The 19,809-nt window shown below is 35.7% G+C and overlaps 1 protein-coding gene across 1 annotated transcript in view; it reads right to left on the bottom strand.

The window, feature by feature from the left end:
• Positions 1-3,739: 3,739 nt before the first annotated feature.
• Positions 3,740-19,809, bottom strand: part of RIPK2 (receptor interacting serine/threonine kinase 2) — a 28,050-nt gene continuing 11,980 nt past the window's right edge. The window contains exons 4-11 of the mRNA XM_032469853.1: positions 16,378-16,535; positions 15,605-15,654; positions 14,622-14,783; positions 10,344-10,429; positions 8,565-8,654; positions 7,219-7,312; positions 5,374-5,529; positions 3,740-4,790 (exon numbers count right to left, since the gene is read on the bottom strand). Coding sequence (XP_032325744.1) covers positions 4,453-4,790; positions 5,374-5,529; positions 7,219-7,312; positions 8,565-8,654; positions 10,344-10,429; positions 14,622-14,783; positions 15,605-15,654; positions 16,378-16,535 — 1,134 coding nt within the window. The 3' untranslated portion in view covers positions 3,740-4,452. The remainder of the gene's footprint in view (positions 4,791-5,373; positions 5,530-7,218; positions 7,313-8,564; positions 8,655-10,343; positions 10,430-14,621; positions 14,784-15,604; positions 15,655-16,377; positions 16,536-19,809) is intronic.

Below are 19,809 nucleotides of genomic sequence, written 5' to 3' on the forward strand. Positions count from 1 at the left end.
CCTGTCTGTTAGAGGTCAAAGCATAATCATAGTAAGCTTTTGAGACAAAGGGTTATACATCAAAGTTACATATTGAGAGTTTACATAGTCTAACAAGGCAAGTATTGTGTCATCACGACCCCTTACAGGATTGGGAAAGGAATATTATCTCCTAAGAAGTTACTTTGTGGGCCCCAGGAGAAAATAATAATAATACTAAAATAAATAAATAATAATCATAATAATTATTATTATTTGGAGAGTAGGCATTCCTGTGTCTTCTAAGGAGATCGAGTTACTGTACAATGCAGATGCATAATTCATAGTACAGGGGAGGGGGTAGTGGCTCAAATGATCAAAGAGATAATTTTATGTTTAAAAAATTTCTTGTCTTGCCTTAAAAATAATTGTATTTCATATAGGAAAGAACTATCTGGTAGAACTACCTGGAGATGAAGTACATTACCTTGACAGGCAATAAATTCCCCCATCATCAATGAAAGTTTTGATCACAAGATAAATGTCCAATTTAACATCATTATTGTAGAGGAATTTGAGGCATATCTGATGAACAATTATTCCTTTCAACCCAGAGATTCACTGATTCTGACATCAAATTTTAAATGGTTAAGAACAAAGTTGGCAACAAGGGTAGAGGCAGTGTAGAATAATTTTTCAGAAAAAAGGATTAGAAGGGAGAACAGGTCAAGCAAAGGAATTTTGTTGTTAAAGGAAATCTGGGTGTAGGGATTGGACAAAAAAGATCCGCTGGAAAGAGAGAGAAAAGCAGGAGGTAGTTTGGGAAGGAGGCTCTGTGGGAGACGGGAGGCACAATTTTAGGGAAGAAACACATTTCTGAAACCAATGTTTGTGAGGGGGCTAAGCATGAAAGAAGTCTCCTGTTCTCCCATTGGTCCTACTTTTTCTTCATAAATTAGTAAATTGAGTAGTTATGTTGCTGAAAGATCAGCCCCTGTCCCAGATGGGCCAAATAACCGAGAGACAAGGTTTGGAGCTTAGAAGAAAAGAGGCAGCAGCTTTATTGCTTTGCCGGGCAAAGGGGACTCACCGCAGGCTGGTGCCTTCAACACTGTGAGCCCACCTAGGGGATGGGGTGGGGTGGGTGTAGAGCCAGAGCTCAAACAATAGAGCATCGATAACAATCAGCAGAATCATTTTCTCATTAGATGACTTAGAGTGGCGTCATGATGGCTCCAGGCCACCAAGTCTATAGAGGCTAGTGGTTGTCACTTTTTCAATCTCTTTACCTCATAAACACTCAAGGCGTGGTCTTCTTGGTGTTTAGCCTACTTTGTAAGGTTACAGTTCTGTGCCCTTCTCCCTGGAGATCGACTCAGATTCCTAGTATGGTTATTACTTTTGATTACTGAAATAAAGTAGAAACAGTAAGATTAATAGCTTTAGTTTCAACAATGGGCCGGGAGCTGTGAGTAGCAACAGGTTGGTCTTGTCAGTTGACCGTTTTAAGGGCAAGCCTAAGAATGAGCAATCTGTTAGCCTAAGTGTGGCCATCTTATTAACCTTCCTTCAAAAGTTGACCAAGGGAGAGTAAGGGCAGGCAGAGGATTAATGAGAGAGGGAAATAAAAGCCACCTTCTTCTTTACTATAACTTTCAGCATAATTTAGTCTTGCTTCTTGTCTCGCCCCACATCAGCTCAGCTCTTCCACCGTTAGAATTCGTTTGTCTCTTCTGAAGTTCTTCCTTAAAGAGCTGAGTTGTAGATTCTGATCTACTGATCTGATTGCTATGTTTAAGTGAAGTGATCATTTCAAAATGCAAAATGTGACTAAAATTGTTCTGGAAATTGAAGTTGGATGAAAAAAAAGTAAACATTTCTAGTTAAACTTCAGTCCTGAAGCTAGATTCTGAAGACGTGACAATCAGACAGAAGGAAACAGATCTTTGAACCTAAAGAGAAATTATTTCACTCAATTCTGTCGAGTTTCTTGAAATAAAGGACCTTAAACTTTAGCATGCATAAATGGCCTGGAGGGTTTGTTAAAACAGATTCCTGGACTCACTACCAGATTGATTTAAAAGGTCCGAGATAGGGGCCACGAGTTTGCATTTCTCACAAGCTCCAGGAGATGCTAATGCAGTTGCTTTGTGGACTACTCTGGGTAGCACTGTCTTAAAATACAGTGCAAAATGTGCCATCTTTACCATTATCTATCATTGTCTAGTTAAAAAAAAATACTATAAAATTTTGTTTTCTTCCTAGAGTGATTGAATCTTAAAATCATTCTCTTACTACTTCTGTGGCTCACATTCAGGTGTACTACCTATAATTTAGTACTTCAAATTGTCTTTTTATTTGAACACTACAAAATAAAAACTTTACATACTATAGAGATGTAGGTCACTTTCAAATGAAATACAATGAAAAGAACTGTAAAATTCTTGCAGAATATTTTTCTGTCTTCTTGTTAATAACAGATGATAAAGGGGATAAAGGATGATAACACAACTCCTTTACTTAATTAGAAGGCTCAGAATTAAAAAGAGCTTCCTTACTAGGTGACTCAAATGTTAATTTAGTGGTTTGCATATTGCCTACAACAATCCTATTTACTAGCTCTAATTTGCTTTACATCTTGAATATGATTTCAAGTATCTTCCTCCTCCCTTCAGCTTTCATTCCACTGAACCATTAATTAAAGAGATTCTTAGAAAGTGTCTGTGCCAAGCCCTATTCCATACTGACAGATCATACTCGGAATACCCTGTTGCAACTCCCCCTAAACATCGTGTTGTCAAACATGGGTTACAATGAAAACTGGCTGCTGAGATGGCAGCAGTTCTGTATTGGATGGGAGCTCACTGTAGATTCATCTTGATCCTTCACACCACCTTCTCCATCAATACATTGATGTTATCTGTGCAGGTAAAGTTGGCAGAGCTGAAACAAAGGATGGCTACATCTATGCCTCTCTTATATTAAGTTATGGGAGAAAGTGGCTGGCATGCATGGAGCCACAGGCATATAGGCTGACTGGAAACCTGTCTTTCTAGAGCTGGGCAAAGAAAACGGAAAAAACTGGGCAGAGCTCACTTTATCTAAATCCAGATACCATGTCATCAAACTGATATAAAAATCAATTTGAAACCATCAAGATTCAAAATAATTTAAAAAAATGTATAAAGGGGAAAACCTCCAAAAGAGGTTTTTTCCCTCATTTGCCAAATTAAATCTTTATCCAAACACTTTAAAAACAAGCTATGATAAAAGATAACTCATATACTTAGTTTCTGTCTTTCCCTATTAATTTCCATATTTCTCAGAGGAGCAGTAATGATGCACCACAGGTTAATACCCAGCTCCAAAATGGAGATTACAATAGTTACTTAAAAAAATATTTAATTGCCTCAAGGCCATTTACTCATTTTTATTTTTTCATACTATGGGTCATACTGTAGAGCCCAACTTGAAAGTCTGCACTTTCAAATGTATCCTGTATCACACGTTGTACTGACAGACATTTTCAGAAAAGGGCTATTATTCCTTCTAACTTTTCACTTTAGTGGCATAACCCACTAACCAGAAAAAAGAACTCACACTATATCTTTATTATTGGCATGAACAAGTTAAAATTTAAAAAGCAGTTCCGATAGTATTACGCAGCAATTAAAAAGGAGGAGTTATATCTGGACATGATCTGGAAGGCTGCATATGATGCAAAAATCAGGCTGCAGGATGATACAATGATGATAATATTAAGAAAAGATCTTTTCCCAAATGAACGTATACTTTGTTTTTATTCTTTTTTTTTATACACTTTAAATATGAGCCAGGAAAAAAGGAATAGAACCATACACATCTGCTGTTAACTTTGGTTACCTTGGCTGTTAGCTGAGGCTAGAAATGGGGGTAGAAACATATATAGAAAGATTAATTTTTTTCTTTATATACTTTGTATGGCTTTATCTTGGAAACAATTTTAAATAATTCAATAAATAACATTTAGAAGTGTAATGTGGATAACAGTTTAATGAACAATGCTTTTGGGAGGACTGGAACCAAGGACTATAGGGGAGGAATGCTGTACTAACATTTATTTAAGTATATAAAAGGTACATGTCAAAAAGCCAATTATCCTAGGAAAGTAATAAATAATCCACAAAGAAAGTGAATATGAAAATGGCTTCCTGAAAAACACATGAAACCTAAAGACACTGTTATGTACAAGAAAAATATAATTATTATATTAAAAAGATAGTTTCAATTAACCAGACAAAATAATTGAACTATGTAGCAAAATGTAAACTTTCTACTGTGTTAACTTAAAAAAAATACTATAATGTCATGAAAAGAGACTAATATTTATCTGAAGAAGAAATTTCATTCAAGTTTTTAATACTCATGTGGATCTTATATAAACAATATGATCAAGGCAATAAAAATACAAAATACACTTTTATAAACTGAATTTTCTTCTTGAAAAAGAGTCACTTATAAGCTTTTATTCTGAAATAAATTTAAAGATGATAATTGAGAAACCACAAGTATCTCTGGGTAAGGCTGAAGACCCATTTGCTTGTTGTCCTTCAACTTCTGTACTATAACCTTGGCAAATTCTTCCCCTTGGATGTCACTGGTGTCCAGCAGTTGTCTGACTTTTGAGGTCCTTGTAGGTTTAGTACTAATGAGCTCATAGTCCTCCTTCATGATCAGATCCCTGGACAGAAGGGCATCCAGTGACTGGTTAAGGCAGGCTTCAGTCATCTGGCTCACAATGTCTTCTCTCTTACTCTGAATCCACTGCTGGGCTATACCAGTCTGAAATCGCTCTGTGGGAGGGCAAGGGATGACAAGCAAAAAGGTGGGGACATGTATACGGCTATGAGTAAAATCAGATGAAAAATGAAATAATAAAGCATAAAATCTAATTTTACTAAGATTGTGCTAATATGGAACATTACCAATATTTTGGCGGATGCTATTAATTTTCAGGAAACATTCAGATACCTGGGTTACCTCCTCCCTTCCCCTCCAAGAGAAAGCACAGCCTTTTTATATGCTATAAATCATGGGGGCAAATATCAAGATTTTTTCAAGTCTTTTTTTTTTTGAAACATAAAGGATACCTGCACATTTGTTAAATAAAAGTATATTTACCTTCAGTAACATATTAAGTCACATCTCCTCTTAGCACTCCCTTCCTAAACAGAGGTTCATGGAATACCATTTAGCCCTATTATTACATGTCAACACTCACATCTTTTGGAGTTGGAGATGCTTTTCTGCTTATGGTACATATTTATCATACTGAAGAATTAAAAACAAACTGATTGCATGGCAAATCTATAAACCTACTGAACATATAGCTGTGAGGTGGCACCATTTATGAAGGGTTTCACAGTAGATATCTACCTGAATTTCCCTCAGCTGAGAGTGGATTTATTATTGCTAAAGAACACGGGGCAGTCTTGTGATCACAGCATGCTGCCCTCTGAGCCACAGAAATGTTACTGTTCCAACTGTGATTTACTGGACACTGACGCAGCACAGAAAAATCTTGCGTTTTTCCTGTAAAACAAAAACATCTTCCTTAGGGGGTAGTGTAATCCCTTAGCTATTACTATTGGCTAAAATATAAACAGCTGAGTCATACAGAAGGTAATATTCAGTGTCTTTAATTTTTCACTGCATAAGCTGGTTCATAAACCTAATTCTACAAGTAAATATTTTTTTAGAACAAAAAAGGGTTTATGCTGAATGTTTTTACCATACTCCTGTCTATGCCTGCCTGTCCTATGTACATCATAAACCATGGAACTTCACTTCTTCCTCTAGTCCCATATTTTTTCCTTGTGTCATCTTCATCTTTTGCATTTTGAATGTATCCTCTAAATTTATATACATGACACGTGTCTTTCCATACTCTCTTTTGGTCATCTTATTTAACCTCAGGGCCTCAAATCACCTCTCTTCCCAAATCCATGGAATTAGATTTTCTGTCTTCACTGAACCTTAGTCTTACATTTTTCAACAGCCCACTGGCCATCACCCTCATATGTGCTGCTGAGCACCTCAAATTAAAAAAGAAACATTAAATTATTCACTAATTATTCATTAAACATTAATTATTCATCTTAACCCTAAACCTGTTTCAACTCCTATTTCTATTAATAACATCAGTGTTCTCCCAGTCACCAGGCTAAACAACTTGTTCAGCTTTATCTTTTTGTCTCTCTTTCGTCCTGCAAGTGAAAAATCATCAAGTCCTATCAGTGTGTCCTTGTAACATCCCTTACACCATTCTCACCTTTCGGACTCTGGGGCAGGTCTCATGACCTCTCACCTGCACCACAGTAATAGACCAACAGTCTCCTAACTGCTCTCCTCACCTCGGGTCTCCTTTTCTTTCCAAAATATCCTACGTATTCCAGCCAGGATGAATCTTCTTAAAGCAAAACATTTTAACACATCACACCCTTGCTCAAAAATTTGCAATAGTTGCTCCCTACCCCGAGCAAAAGAGCCGGAATGGCTTAGCCTCGCGTCCTAGAATTCACAATGCTATGACTCCACCCTCTTGATCTTTTATCTCCTTCCATTTACCCTCTTCACCAGCTAAACCCAACTACTCACTGTTCTCTGTGTTTTCTTGCTTCTTTGCCTCTATGTTGTTCGTTCTGCCTGGAAAGCCCATCCTGTATAACTACAGGATGTCCAACCTTCAGCCAGATATAACTTCTTCATGATGACAACATGGTGTAGTAGAGTGACATGAAAATATTTATCAAAAGACCTGGCTTCGAGTCTTGGATTTGCCAGCTACTAACTATGATCCAGAAGTCTTGATCCTAAGAATCTGTAAAATGAGGAATATCTCCCTCACAAGGTTGTTGTGAAAGTACTTTGTAAAAACTGTCACTGTCTCACTGTATCACCATAGTCCTGTATCCTTACCCCTTTCACAACACATTGCTTGCTATTTCATACTATAATTACTTTGAAATGTTTCTCTTCTTTCTTACAAGAGATTCTTTTTATATCTTTCTGTAGTGTCTAACATAATGATCTTTATATTTAAATGTATTTGTTTAACATTGCACTACTATTTCCACATCTTTAGACTGTCATTTTTTAAAAATGAGTTATGAATGCAAATGAAAGACATGTTCCACACAAACCATGACTGTTTGCCAAGAATATGACCTTGAAAGAAAATGAAAAACTTGCAAGTAATACTGATTGGAAAAATTTACATACTAGGTAAAAAATCATTGTCTTGAGGAGCTGACAGGAACCCCGAGGTTCTAGGAGAACCAGTAGTTTTACGGAGCTGAGAGGAGTCACATGATTCCTAAAGTAAATGGAAGACAAATGATTCAGGTTAATGAGAAATCATTTTTAAAGTAATGCAGCTTTCATTTTTAAAAGGTTCTTTTGGCTCATTATAAACAAAGAATTAAAACTACTAGAAATTAGACCTTACAAAATTAAAGAAACACACATATAAAATGACAAACAAAAATGAACTTGATTTATCAAGTCAAGTTAGGGAGGGTGGGGCAGTGATTAAATATATTAGAAATCATTATTTTTAATATTTTATACATAATCTCAGAGGCTCTGTCCAGCCAAAGAGAAATTTGCAACCTGCAACTCTGATTGCCTGCCAATTTAGAGCAAATGCCTATTATCAATGCCTTGGTTTCCTTTAATATCCAGGAGTGAGAATCCATGGAAAAAGTAATGCAGAACTTGGCCCCAAGCCTAGCTCTGTCCTGGATATACTGCCTAAGCTTTGACAAGGCATTTAAACTCTCTGGCTCTCAGGTTCTTTTTCTGTAATATCTATCTAAAAACATGCACGTGTGGGTCAAGGATCCAATGAGATACATAGAAGGATGTATACATAGAAGGATGATTCAAAGACTGTGTACTGTGCTTTAAGGTTCATTTTGAAGGTATTATGACTTTTCTAGAATCTGTAAAGAGGACATATCTTAAAAAAAAATCATTAATGTGAAATAAATGTGAATGAAAGCTACTAAAGAGATCTTTCTTTTTGGATATTAATCATCGGAAGAGGTAAGAACAAGGCAGGTATTTTAGCTCTTTTACATTTGGATAAGAAGGTATAAATACAGTGGCCGAACTGTAATCAATGACTTGCCTACGTAGCATCCTGAACACCATCCATTATATAAAACAAAGACAGGGACAGAAGTCAATGCCTAACAAAGAAGCAAGAACTGCGATTAGTGAGATGAACAATGAACTGAGAATTAAAGAGAGCTGGATTTCAGACTCACAGACACAGGACACAGACTTGTGGTTACCCTGGGGGAAGGGGGTTCGAAGGGATAAACTGGGAGTTCAAGATTTGCAGATACTGACAGGTACATATAAAACAGATATACAAGTTTATACTGTATAGCATACGGAAAGGTATTCACTATCTTGTAGTAGCTCACATTGAAAAAGAATATGAAAATCAATATATGTATATTCATGTATGACTGAACTATTGTGCTGTACACCAGAAATTGATACAACATTGTAAACTGACTATAATTCAATGAGTTTATTTATAACATAATTTTTTTTACCTCCTGTGGACCATGATTTACAGATATGTTCATAGATGACTCCATTTTCTTCTTGTCACAAAGGGGAATGGTACTTGAAGCACTCTGTAACTGGAATGAATGCACACATGTATGTACTTGAATTAGAGGTGATTAGAAAATATATGAGTGAAATACAATCTGCTTAACATATTTTATATGTTTATACAAAATCAATAGAAAGAAAATGTCAATCAGTTCAGAATATAATATATAACTTAAAGGTAGAGACAGTGTAGAATAGGGGAAGTAACTTTAGTGACACAGGCTTTGAACCCTGCCTCATATTAATTGGTTACCTTGAGCAAATTTTTCTCTTAAAATGGAATAATATCCACATGCAGGATCGGTCTAGAGATTGAGATAATGAGTATACAGTACCTGGTTCAAACAAGGTACTTAATAAATTTCAATCCGTGTAGCCACCCATAATTACTAAGCATTTACTTTACTTTAGGTACTGTGATTGTATGTACTATTATTATTTTTCTTTTTCTAGATAATAAATTGAGGAAGCGGAGTGCCTCAATGGAATGATGGGTGCCAGTAAGATCTGGTTTAGAATCCCACGATATCTAACTGTTTGTTTTTGGACATGAGACCTAATCTTAGTTTATTTATCTGTAAACTGGAGATAAGAATGCCAATTTTACAAGATTCCTATAAAGAGGATTAGAAGTAATATATGCAAAAAGGCCCTAAGATTACTTTGTAAGCATTAGATAAATTATAGCTATTAAGCAGCTGATTTATTTAAATATTATACCTTTGAATTAAAATTGTTTAGTGATTTACTCCGGTCTCTATAAACCAGGCTTGAATTAGCTGCCATCACTATTGAGTGATTTGAAACAAACCCACCTGTATGCTTTTCTTCCCCAAACCAACATAACGTCAACTTCTCTACAGAACTTTAGAAGCTGGCTGTGTAGGGTGTTGTGTAATGTACTTCCCTATACTTCAGCATCTTGTCTATAAAACGGAGATGGGCGGTATTCTCTCCCTAACAGCTTTACAGAATTGACACAAGGATTCAAAAAAGAAAAAAAAAACAACAAAAACTACAACAACTCTGACTGAAAACAATACAGCAACTTAAAAACACTGACTGATGAAAGTAATGCTACTGTTAAGTGGTATTCAAGTACTTGAGAACATCCATCTTAAAATACTTAATTTAAAAAGCAAACGTTTCTCCCCCAAATTAAGTTTTAAACAGAGACCCTAGTATTTAAATTGGTTGGGGACAAAAAAGGAACTGAACTGTTTCCTCTTGCATTTTATAACCAAAGTACACACTGGGCCTCTATTATTAATAAAAGTTCTACAGCCTAACATGGCAATAAACCTTAGAAAAACCCAAGATAACTGAATAAAGAGAAATCCAATAATCCAGATGGCTTTTACTCCGTGTATATCAAGGCTTTAGGGAAATAAACAAAGATTTAAAAAGAAAAAAACCCAAAACTAGTGACTTAGGGCATTCATTGTACACAACTGGCATTTGTTACATATTTTAAATCTACATTTGACATATGGGAGGTCTGGAAATGTCTCTGAAATCTAGAGGTGGCCATTTGAATGAAATGGAAAAACTCTTTGGAGACAGATTAAAGACAGTATTCACAATCTCTGGTGAACGTGACTGCCCCAGTTCTGTAGCCTGTATCTGTGGAAGGCATATGGATAAAAACTATAAACTAAACCAAAAATCTCCATGGTTTACCATTCTAACTTTCAGCATTCCATTTACCAATTTACCTTTGTTTTCTTTAGCTGAATAACAGCTTCAAGAAAAGTTATCTCTTCAAATGTTCTCATAACGGGTTCAAGTTCTATTAAACATTCTAAATAAGAAAAAAAAAAGTTAAGTTCAGATTGCTTCTAGCCATTAAAATGAAAAACATAAATGTTAATATTTAACTGATAAGGCCCTAAGTCAATTTTGCCCCAAACTGATGACATTCCATTGTCTTCAGACCTTTATTACAGGTATACAGATGGAAATATAAACCAATGGACTAGAATTGAAAGTCTAAAAATAAATTACGGTCAGTTGTTTTTTGACAAAGCTGTTAAGGCAATGCAATGGGGGAAAGGACACTCTTTTCAACACATGGTACTAGGACAGTTGGATATCCACATGAAAACAGATAAATTTACTCTTACCTCACACCGTACACACAATTAACTTGAAATAGACTGTACATGTAAATGTAAATATAGGAGAAAATCTTCATGGCCTTGGGTTAGGCATGATTCTTAGATATGACTTCAGAAACAGGATCCATAAAAATTTTTTTGTAATTGGGCTTGAAAAAAAATGGAAAACTTTTGCACTTCAAAAGATGTTATTAAGGAAAATGAAAAGACAAGCCCCAGACTAGGAGAATACTTTCATGTGTCATGAATCTGCTAGAGCACTTATATCCAGAATATAAAAAGAACTCTGAAAACTTAATAAAAAATTACCCAATTTAAAAATGGACAAAAAACTGAATTTCACCAAAGGAGATACACAAATGGGTATATGTAGCCATGATCTGGACTGGATCATCTAAGGCGGGGGGGGGGTTGAGATAACAAACAGTAAAAGACCCTTATCAGAGCTCTGAGGCATCCCAACAATTAGAAATTAAGTAGAGCAAGAGAAAAAGAGATTGAGGAAGACAGAGTAATAGGGAGTGTAGTCTCTCAAGTCTTGGAAGCCATCAGAGGGAAAGTTCTAAGGAGGGAAGAGTCAGCCACATCTATCTACTCTGTGGAGAGACTGAGATAAGCAGGATTTTCCAACATTCCCATCCTCAGTAACTCGAACAAATGCAGCTTTAGGGGAGATAGGAAAACAGAAGACTGATGTAAGTTTGTCAAAAAATGCATTAGAGGGGAAGAAGTAGAGACAACAAGTATAGACAATTCCTACAAGGTGTTCAGATCTACACAGAAGTAGAAAAATGAGGTGGCAGCTGACGGACAATGTGGGGTCAAGAATTTTTTTCCTACATGAAGATAGGAGATAATAATAGAATACATCTGAATGACGGCTGAATGACACAGTAGACAGGCAATACAAGAGCAGACATAAAGAACAGAATGATGGAAAGAGGAAGAGAGAGGTGTCCAGAGCACATGTAACACTGTTCACATTTGTGTTAAGTATACAAACACCTTTTTCCACTGTAAAGAGATAAGGCAAGAAAAAGATGGATCAATTATAACTAGTAAGTTTGTAACCAGCATAACTATGAGGGAGTTCTCTTTTGTGGTTTCTATTTTCTCAAAGCTCAAAAGAAATATGGCGCATGGGGTGCAGGAGGTTTAAGAAGGGAGCATGAAAGACAGTATGTGTTACCCCTGTCTTCTCTTCTGAAGTTCAGAATCCATCAAGAAAAGTCACAGAATGACAGCCGGTGATCAAAGCATCACCTTTATTACTGATAGAGCTAACTGGAATACGCCCCTGGTTTCGATGTCCAGCCAGGGGCTTGGTAACGCTTTGCTCTTGCAGGGAACAGCGTCACTCACTCAGCCACCGGCCTCACCTGCTTCCATATGAAGGAGCAGAAAATGTGTGCGTCCCTTGACAAGTCTACTTCTAAAAGCAGGAGAAAACTGAGAAAGAACTAGATAAGAATGCTCAGTTTTGCTCCAAAATTAACACATAAGGAGGAGTGCTGAGGGGCAGAGGGAAGCTGGAAATGTTCTTCCCACACTTTTCTTCTTGGGGATTGAAAAGGAATTTCACCTTCACTTTGGAAACATGAAGAATGGGGCTGTATCACCGACAGCAGCATAAGCTGATTGTCTAAGATAGCAGTTCTCAAACTTGCAGGACTTTAAGGTCTCAGAATCCTTCAAAATTAGTAAGTACCCTTTTGTATATGTCAATCATATCTAGTGATATTTACTAGATTAGAAATTAAAGCTGAGAAAACTTAAAAACGTCATTGTGTAAGAGAACACATCCTGTTGGAACAATGATATTGCCACCACACCTCATTTAGTCTGTTTTTCCAGAGGATGAGAGTAAAAAGAGAAGATAGTATCTTAGTATTTATTATTTTGAAAACAGCTTTGATTTTGTGAACCCCTTATAAAAGTCTCAGGGACTAACCCTGCCCTCTATCCCCCCACCCAGGGGGCCCTGCATTGTGTCTTAAGAACAGCTGATCTATGAGAATGGAATAGATGTATTTGAGAAGTGTAACAGGATTGCCAAGAATTGTTTAGCACCTGGTTTTAGCCATTAATGTAAAGAGAAATCAATGAATTCCACTTCTGGCCAAGACGAAGCAACCAGGACCATTTTACCCTCCTGCCTGAAGCAACTGTTATATTAGCAAGACAAGATACATGAAACAGTGTTTTTGAAGACACTAGATATCAGGCAACCAAGGACAGTGATCTCTGAGTGACAGGAGACAATTGAGGTGAGCCGTATGATAGCCGATTGCCCATGCTTACTGCCTTGAGAGTTTCCAGCTATACCACAGGGAGAGGGAAATAACATGGGGCCCAGTGGATGCTCAGAGTTGAGGAGACAAGGCTGAGAGTTTGGACAGACCAAGACAGAGTGCATAGGACAGAGTACCAAAGAAAAGAGGTCCACAGAGAGAGACTGCACAGGGTTCCTCTCAAATATTCAGCAGTACTGAGCAATGCAGGGTGGAGAAGTCAGTAAGCCAAAATCCAGCATCTTCAATGAATAGGGGAAAACCAGGAAGTCTGTAGAGAAGTAAGTATTGTCTAATGGTATGGTATGATCTCCAGAAGAGCTAGAATTTTCAGAGAATGGAGAAGAAATTACAATTTGGAAGTGACTCTGGGGACAAATCCTCTTACATGGCTCTGGGAAATAGATAAAATGTTACTCCATTATTATAGCAACTTCCGATTTTTTAAAATACAATGCCGATGAGCACTGGACATAACTTTTGAATGCAAAGTATATTTCATTGCTTTTTCAGTTGGAAAGATTCCCAGTCTATAGCTTGTCTTTTAATTTTTAAAAGCATCTTTTGGAATAAAATAACGCCATTTGCAGCAATATGGATGGACCTAGAGATCGTCATTCTAACTGAAGTGAGCCAGAAAAAGAAAGAAAAATAGCCATATGATATCACTTATGTGTGGAATCTAAAAAGAAAGAAAAAAAGGACATTATGAACTCATCTACAAAACAGAAATAGACTCACAGACATAGTAAAGAATCTTATGGTTACTGGGGAAAGGGGTTGGGAAGGGATAAATTTGGGAGTTTGAGATTTATAAATACTATATATAAAAATAGATTAAAAAAGAAAACAAGTTTCTTCTGCAGCACAGAGAGCTATAATCAATATCTTGTAATATCTTGAAAAAGAATATGGAAATGAATACATGTATGTACATGCATGACTGGGACATTGTGCTGTACACCAGAAATTGACACATTGTAACTGACTATTTCAATTTTTAAAAAAAGCATCTTTTGAAGTGCAAATATTTTCCAATTTTTTCAGAAGCCTAATTATCAAATTTTTAAGAAATGGATCTTGTTTTCGATCTCATATATAAGAGCTCTTTGCTTAACCCAGTCATGAAGATTTTCTCCTACATTTATACTTAGCTGACGATCCATTCTACCTCTAAAATAAATCTTAATTCTACCTGCTTTTTCTATCTCTAGGATTACCACCTTAATCAGAAAACTCCTACAAGAGTCTCCTAGCTGGTCTCTGAGTCTACGTTTTTCTCCAGTCAATATCCACGTAGCAACAAGAGTGGTGCATCCTAAACTTAAATGAAATCATGCCATTTCCCTGAAAAACTCACTTTAATGGCTTTCCATTGCACCTGGAATAAATTTCTAACCTTTTTATGACAGCCAACAGCCTTGCCTACTGCTCTAATCTCATCTCATAAAATAAAAACAGCACTGAATTAAAAAAACCTTTGAACTTGTCATCCAACTTGTGTAATATTTCAAGAAATATTATATTCACAGCATATTCACTATTTTTAAAATTCAAAACATCCAGATTAAAACTGTACACTAACTTAAGAAAGACGGTCTTTCATCTGGATTTTGTGCCCATCCGCTTTCTATTAGAGAGACCATCAATGCTCGATGAGGTATATCACACGGCAAAGTTTCTTCCTTCGTGTCAGGTCGATGTCCTTGTGACACACTATACATAATCTGTAAAGGATTGGTGACTTCTGTCAAAAAAAATATATTTCATTCATTAGCAGTATATTATGATCTAATATATTAAATACATTCTAAAGCCAACTGAATGAAAATGAGAGAATCTTAAGATCTTAGGAATAATTCATTACTTCCCTTTCTGTCAAAGGAATAAATATATCTCACCCACTGCCAGACTTGCTGCCTCTTGTGGGAGGAATTTTTATGTCTTTGATTTTGGGCTTGGCCATGTGACTTGATTTGGCCAGTGGAGTATCAAGAGGGCAAAGCAAAGCAGAGTTTAGAAGGGCTGAGCAGAACCTAGCAAAGCCAAGAAGGGCCACAGCAACTAATATCTAATGTGAATGAGAAAGAAATGTTTAGTTTGTAAGTGACTGAGATTTTGAGGTTGTCACACAGCAAACTGACCTAAACAAACCTCAAAATAGATAGCCAATATTATCAGAAAAATTAAAAATTATTCTTCAGCTGGTCTTATAGAAGTACTAATTAAATGTTCATATAAAGAATTTTATAGGTGGACTGAATCTTAGAAATAAGAATTCAAAATTCTTATTTTGCAGATGAAAAAATGAGGACTTAAGAAATTTAGTGGCAGAACAGAGCTAATTATCACAAGAAGAATCTACAGTTTTCTGATTCTTAATCCAGTACTTTCCAATATATGGTAGATTCACAGTGATACAGAATTCACACTGATAAGCTTTTCTAGTGTGTTTTCCACAAAATGAATGGTAGGCAGATTTAAGATAAGTGATCTTTATTTAGATAGTTCTGAGCATGGCTTGCTAAGGTTATATCACCTAGAACAGGGAAGTCAAAGTATATTTACCTTCAAAAGGGTGTTTTCTGGATAAGACTTCCCATGTGATAACTGCATAGCTGTTTAAGATAAAAATACACAATTTTTACATTATAAATTAAGTATGCATAATAAAACTACAATAGTACTGATTTTAAAAGCTGACTCTGGAGATACCATTTTTGAAAGTAGCAAGGCAGTGAAATGCTGCTTAAAGAACCACCATGTAGATCCAAAATGATGACTGTTCATATACAGCTTTGTTTTGAAAGGGAATTAATACAATTTGAAAAATTAGGAAATTACTGTAATAAAAACTTGAAGTTCTAGGCTAGGATAACTTATTGTGGATTCTTCAACACCTAGATAAGCTGTGCCCTCTAACACATGATTTTATTATTCACATAAAATAAAGACTAATAAAAAAGACTGTCTCCTGTAACCCTGTTCTGTTCTTCCTGGTGCAAGTACAGTCTCCTTTAGCAGTGTTACGTGTCATCGTCACCTTTTTTTCTCCTCCCCCCATCAAGGTCAAATATGATAAAAACCCTTGAGTATTATAAACTGATAGGACAATAAGATACGCTTTTATACTTCTTAAGGATGTAAAAGTTGCTTTAAAGCAAGACATCTTTAAATTTAAAGATTTAATATTTAAAAATATTAACCATTATCTCTAATTCATTTTCACCACACTTATGAGAAGCATAAAAATCATAAAGTGCATTTTCAAAATTCTGATTGATTAATCTTTTTCTTTTTTTAAGACAAGATTAACGCTGAGCAAAAGTAACATACTGTACCTGTATATATCATGCTTGACACTAGCCCTTGATTTTTGTCCAGGTTCATAGTTTTCAGGTGGCATGTAAATAATTGTCCCTCCTTCTGGGGCGGATTTACTACTTTGTGATTGGGAAAGGGACATCAAGCGCCATTTTGATAAACCAAAATCTGCAATCTGCAAGGGAAAAAAGAAAGTCATTTAATAATTTTCTCCTTAAAAAAGTCCAAGAATTGGTTGTCATTTAAAATTTTTCTCCTTAAAAAAAAATCCAAGAATTGTCTTTTTTATATTCATTGTATTTAGATGAGACCAGAGCAAATGTTATATATTAATATTTTATTTCTGTACATTCCATCAGTTTCTTAACAAATTGGGTCCCACAGTGCTGACCCCAGTAACTAGAAGCAATACACACTGACCTGAAGTTCAGCAAAATATCATAAATTTTAAGAGGGAGACTAAGTTTTGAGAAACGAGTATTTTTTGTCCTTTATTCTGAATGAGCATACACACCGAATACTTTTTATGACAAGTAGCTTTATAGCATGTGCTTTCAAAATTGACCTCTATCTCACAGAACTGCTAAACGACTCATTTCTAATATGATTGTCGTGGCGTGTTGTTTTACAACTCAAGTTTATACATTCTTATTTACAGTGCTACAAACAGTATCCTTAATTCTGAAATAAGTAAAATCCCATAAATCATTATCATGTAACTGATAACCCACCACCAAAAGAATCCCTGTTGACAATACTCTAGTTAGCATATGAAGCATACGTCCACACAGGGAGCACTTAGAGAACTACCAGTGACAAACATTCGGGATTTTTGATATGTCCTTTGTAGTTTTATTTCACTTATAAATTTTATGCAGATATTATACATTATCTTATAGCGTTCTAAATGTCTAAAACACCCCCCCCTTTTTTTTAAAAAGAAAGACAAAAATGTAAGGACAGAAACAATATTTAGTGGACAAAGGAGTATAGGAAAACTTTGAAGACATTTATTTTAAATTACGTAGACCTTTGCACCGCATAACTTAGGAACCAACAGAGTAGAATCAGCTCCATCTAACACACCGTTTGTGTTTCAATCATTTAACTCTTAAATATTTAATAATTTTAACAGAAAAAATAATTTGTTTACTCTTTAGATAAGTTTGAGATAAAAAAAAATTGTGGTCCCACTCCAAAAAGGGAGGGAGTAGCCTAAAAGAATCTTTCCTACATTAGCAAAATGAAAGGGTAAGTCTCAGAAAAAAATTAGAAAAGACCATGAGGGAACATGGTGCCTGTACATGGAGGGCTAAGCTGAACTGATTTCTAAGGGCAATACAGCATGGACTCTGGAAGAGGGGTTCTGGCGGCCTGGTTATTTAGAGTGATGCTCTAATTCTACCAGTTAATAAGCTGTGCGACCTTGAGCAAGTTTTCTAATTTCTCTGGGCCTCACATTACCCATCTGTAAACTGGGGATAGTAACAGTGTCTATATCACAGTGCTGTACTGAGAAAATTAAACTCGATTTTCTAAGCAAAGCACTTAGAACAGTACCTGGCACATAGTAAGTGACCCATTTATGTCGGTATTATTAATGTTTCATACGTAGGAATCAACCTCTAAAGGTTGCTCTCATTCATGTAAAGCCAGCGAGCACAGTGTGCAGTTTCAGGGCCTTTAATCACTTTTACGTGGTATTAAGACTCTGAGGACCTTATATCCCGCACTCCTACTTGCCAGTCCAAACTCTATTCCTTCCACCCATCCTCTAAAAACAAAACAGTACTCCAGCTGCACATCTGCTAGAATACTAAGCATCACTTTGAGAAGAAAAGTTTATTTATTGAAAAATGCTAAAAAAAACTTAGATGTGGTCTCATCTTATACCTGAATCATAAATTCCAAACTATTGGGCAATTCAAGCTACTGGTTTGAATATGGTATTGGACAAAAAGTATTCTGAGCTGGCTTCCTTATGCGCTCCTTTGACTTCACCTAAGGGCGTCATTCATGTGTTTTCAAGCCTCACCTAGAAAACTTCATCAGAATCCCCCCTATTAGCTAATTTAGTCTGGCTTTCACATGGAACAACATTTCTCCCCTTTCTCTATTATAAACACGATATACAAGAGACATGATTCATTAAATCTGGATGTTCGATAGAAGAAAAAACTGAAGACGGTGATGAGAGGAATACGAGTTCTGTGATTTCTTGAGGGGCTTGATAAATGTATCATTCAGCAATGAAGACAGAATAGGAGCCTTTCCATTCTGCACAAATCTTAATATGCATTTCAAAGCTAAAGGCTTTCTTTTTAATAAAAAAGACAACAAAAGCAATAAGGATTTACTGCATAGCACAGGGAATTATATTCAATATCTGGTAATAACCTATAATGGAAAATAATCTGAAAAAATACAGCTGAATCACTGCTGTATACCTGAAACTAACACAGTATTGTAAATCAACTGTGCTTCAATTAAAAAAAGATAAAAAATTAGAAGACATTAAAACACACTACTCATAAAAATCATCCATAATCTTATCACCCTACCAGAACAGCTATTTTAACACACATAATACTATCCATTTATGTAAAACTATAAACTTATCATCAATAAGAACCCATAAAGAATAACCTCTAAGTATTTTGGTTTCCACACAGGACTGACAGAATAGTAGAGAAAGTAAATATTGTACATATAAATATTTTCATTTCAAAGAAGACTACCACTGGCTCATTTCTAAGATACACTAACGGACACCTGACCAGCAGATGACCAAACTGAATGTATTCTTTTTAAAGTAGGAAAATCTCAGTTGATCTTAATTGGTGGTAAATGTTTTGCTTTTAGATACTGTGTTTCTGGTTAGCATTCCAGTAAAAAAACTTACTTCAGAAAACTACAGCAAGGTGTGAATTCCCATTTAATTTCATTAAGTATTTTTAAAGATTTTTTTGCATTTCATTTAAAGGCCTTTCCAAGAAGACAGGTAGACCAGAAAACTGGTACTTCTTCATGAGTCACTGATACATTTTGACTTTTAAGGGACATTTATAAAATAAAAAGGAGAGACACATAGGACACATGTATAAGTGTCAGTAATTTATAAGAAGGGTATCAGAAAGGTCACAGTTGTGTATGTGCTAAAATTAATAAAAATAAAAAAAAACCACAAAGCCAAACTATTTTAGATTCTATTCATTTCAAAGAAAAGACCAAGGGTACCCAACTGATGAATGAAAATGAGAAAGTAAGGACCATCACCCATTACTTTGCTTCTGTGCTCTCCACCACGAATAGTTTCTGAACTGAGATGAAGAAAAGGAAGTCAAAGGAGACTGAAAAGTTTCTAAAGTACAAATCTCAGGTCATTTAGAACATATGCAAATGCCTCCACGGTGATGCAGCGGGTACTAAAGGATATGAGGAAAGCAAAC

The sequence above is a fragment of the Camelus ferus genome, chromosome 29 (assembly GCF_009834535.1).
Source record: "Camelus ferus isolate YT-003-E chromosome 29, BCGSAC_Cfer_1.0, whole genome shotgun sequence".
Classification (NCBI taxonomy): Eukaryota; Metazoa; Chordata; class Mammalia; order Artiodactyla; family Camelidae; genus Camelus; species Camelus ferus.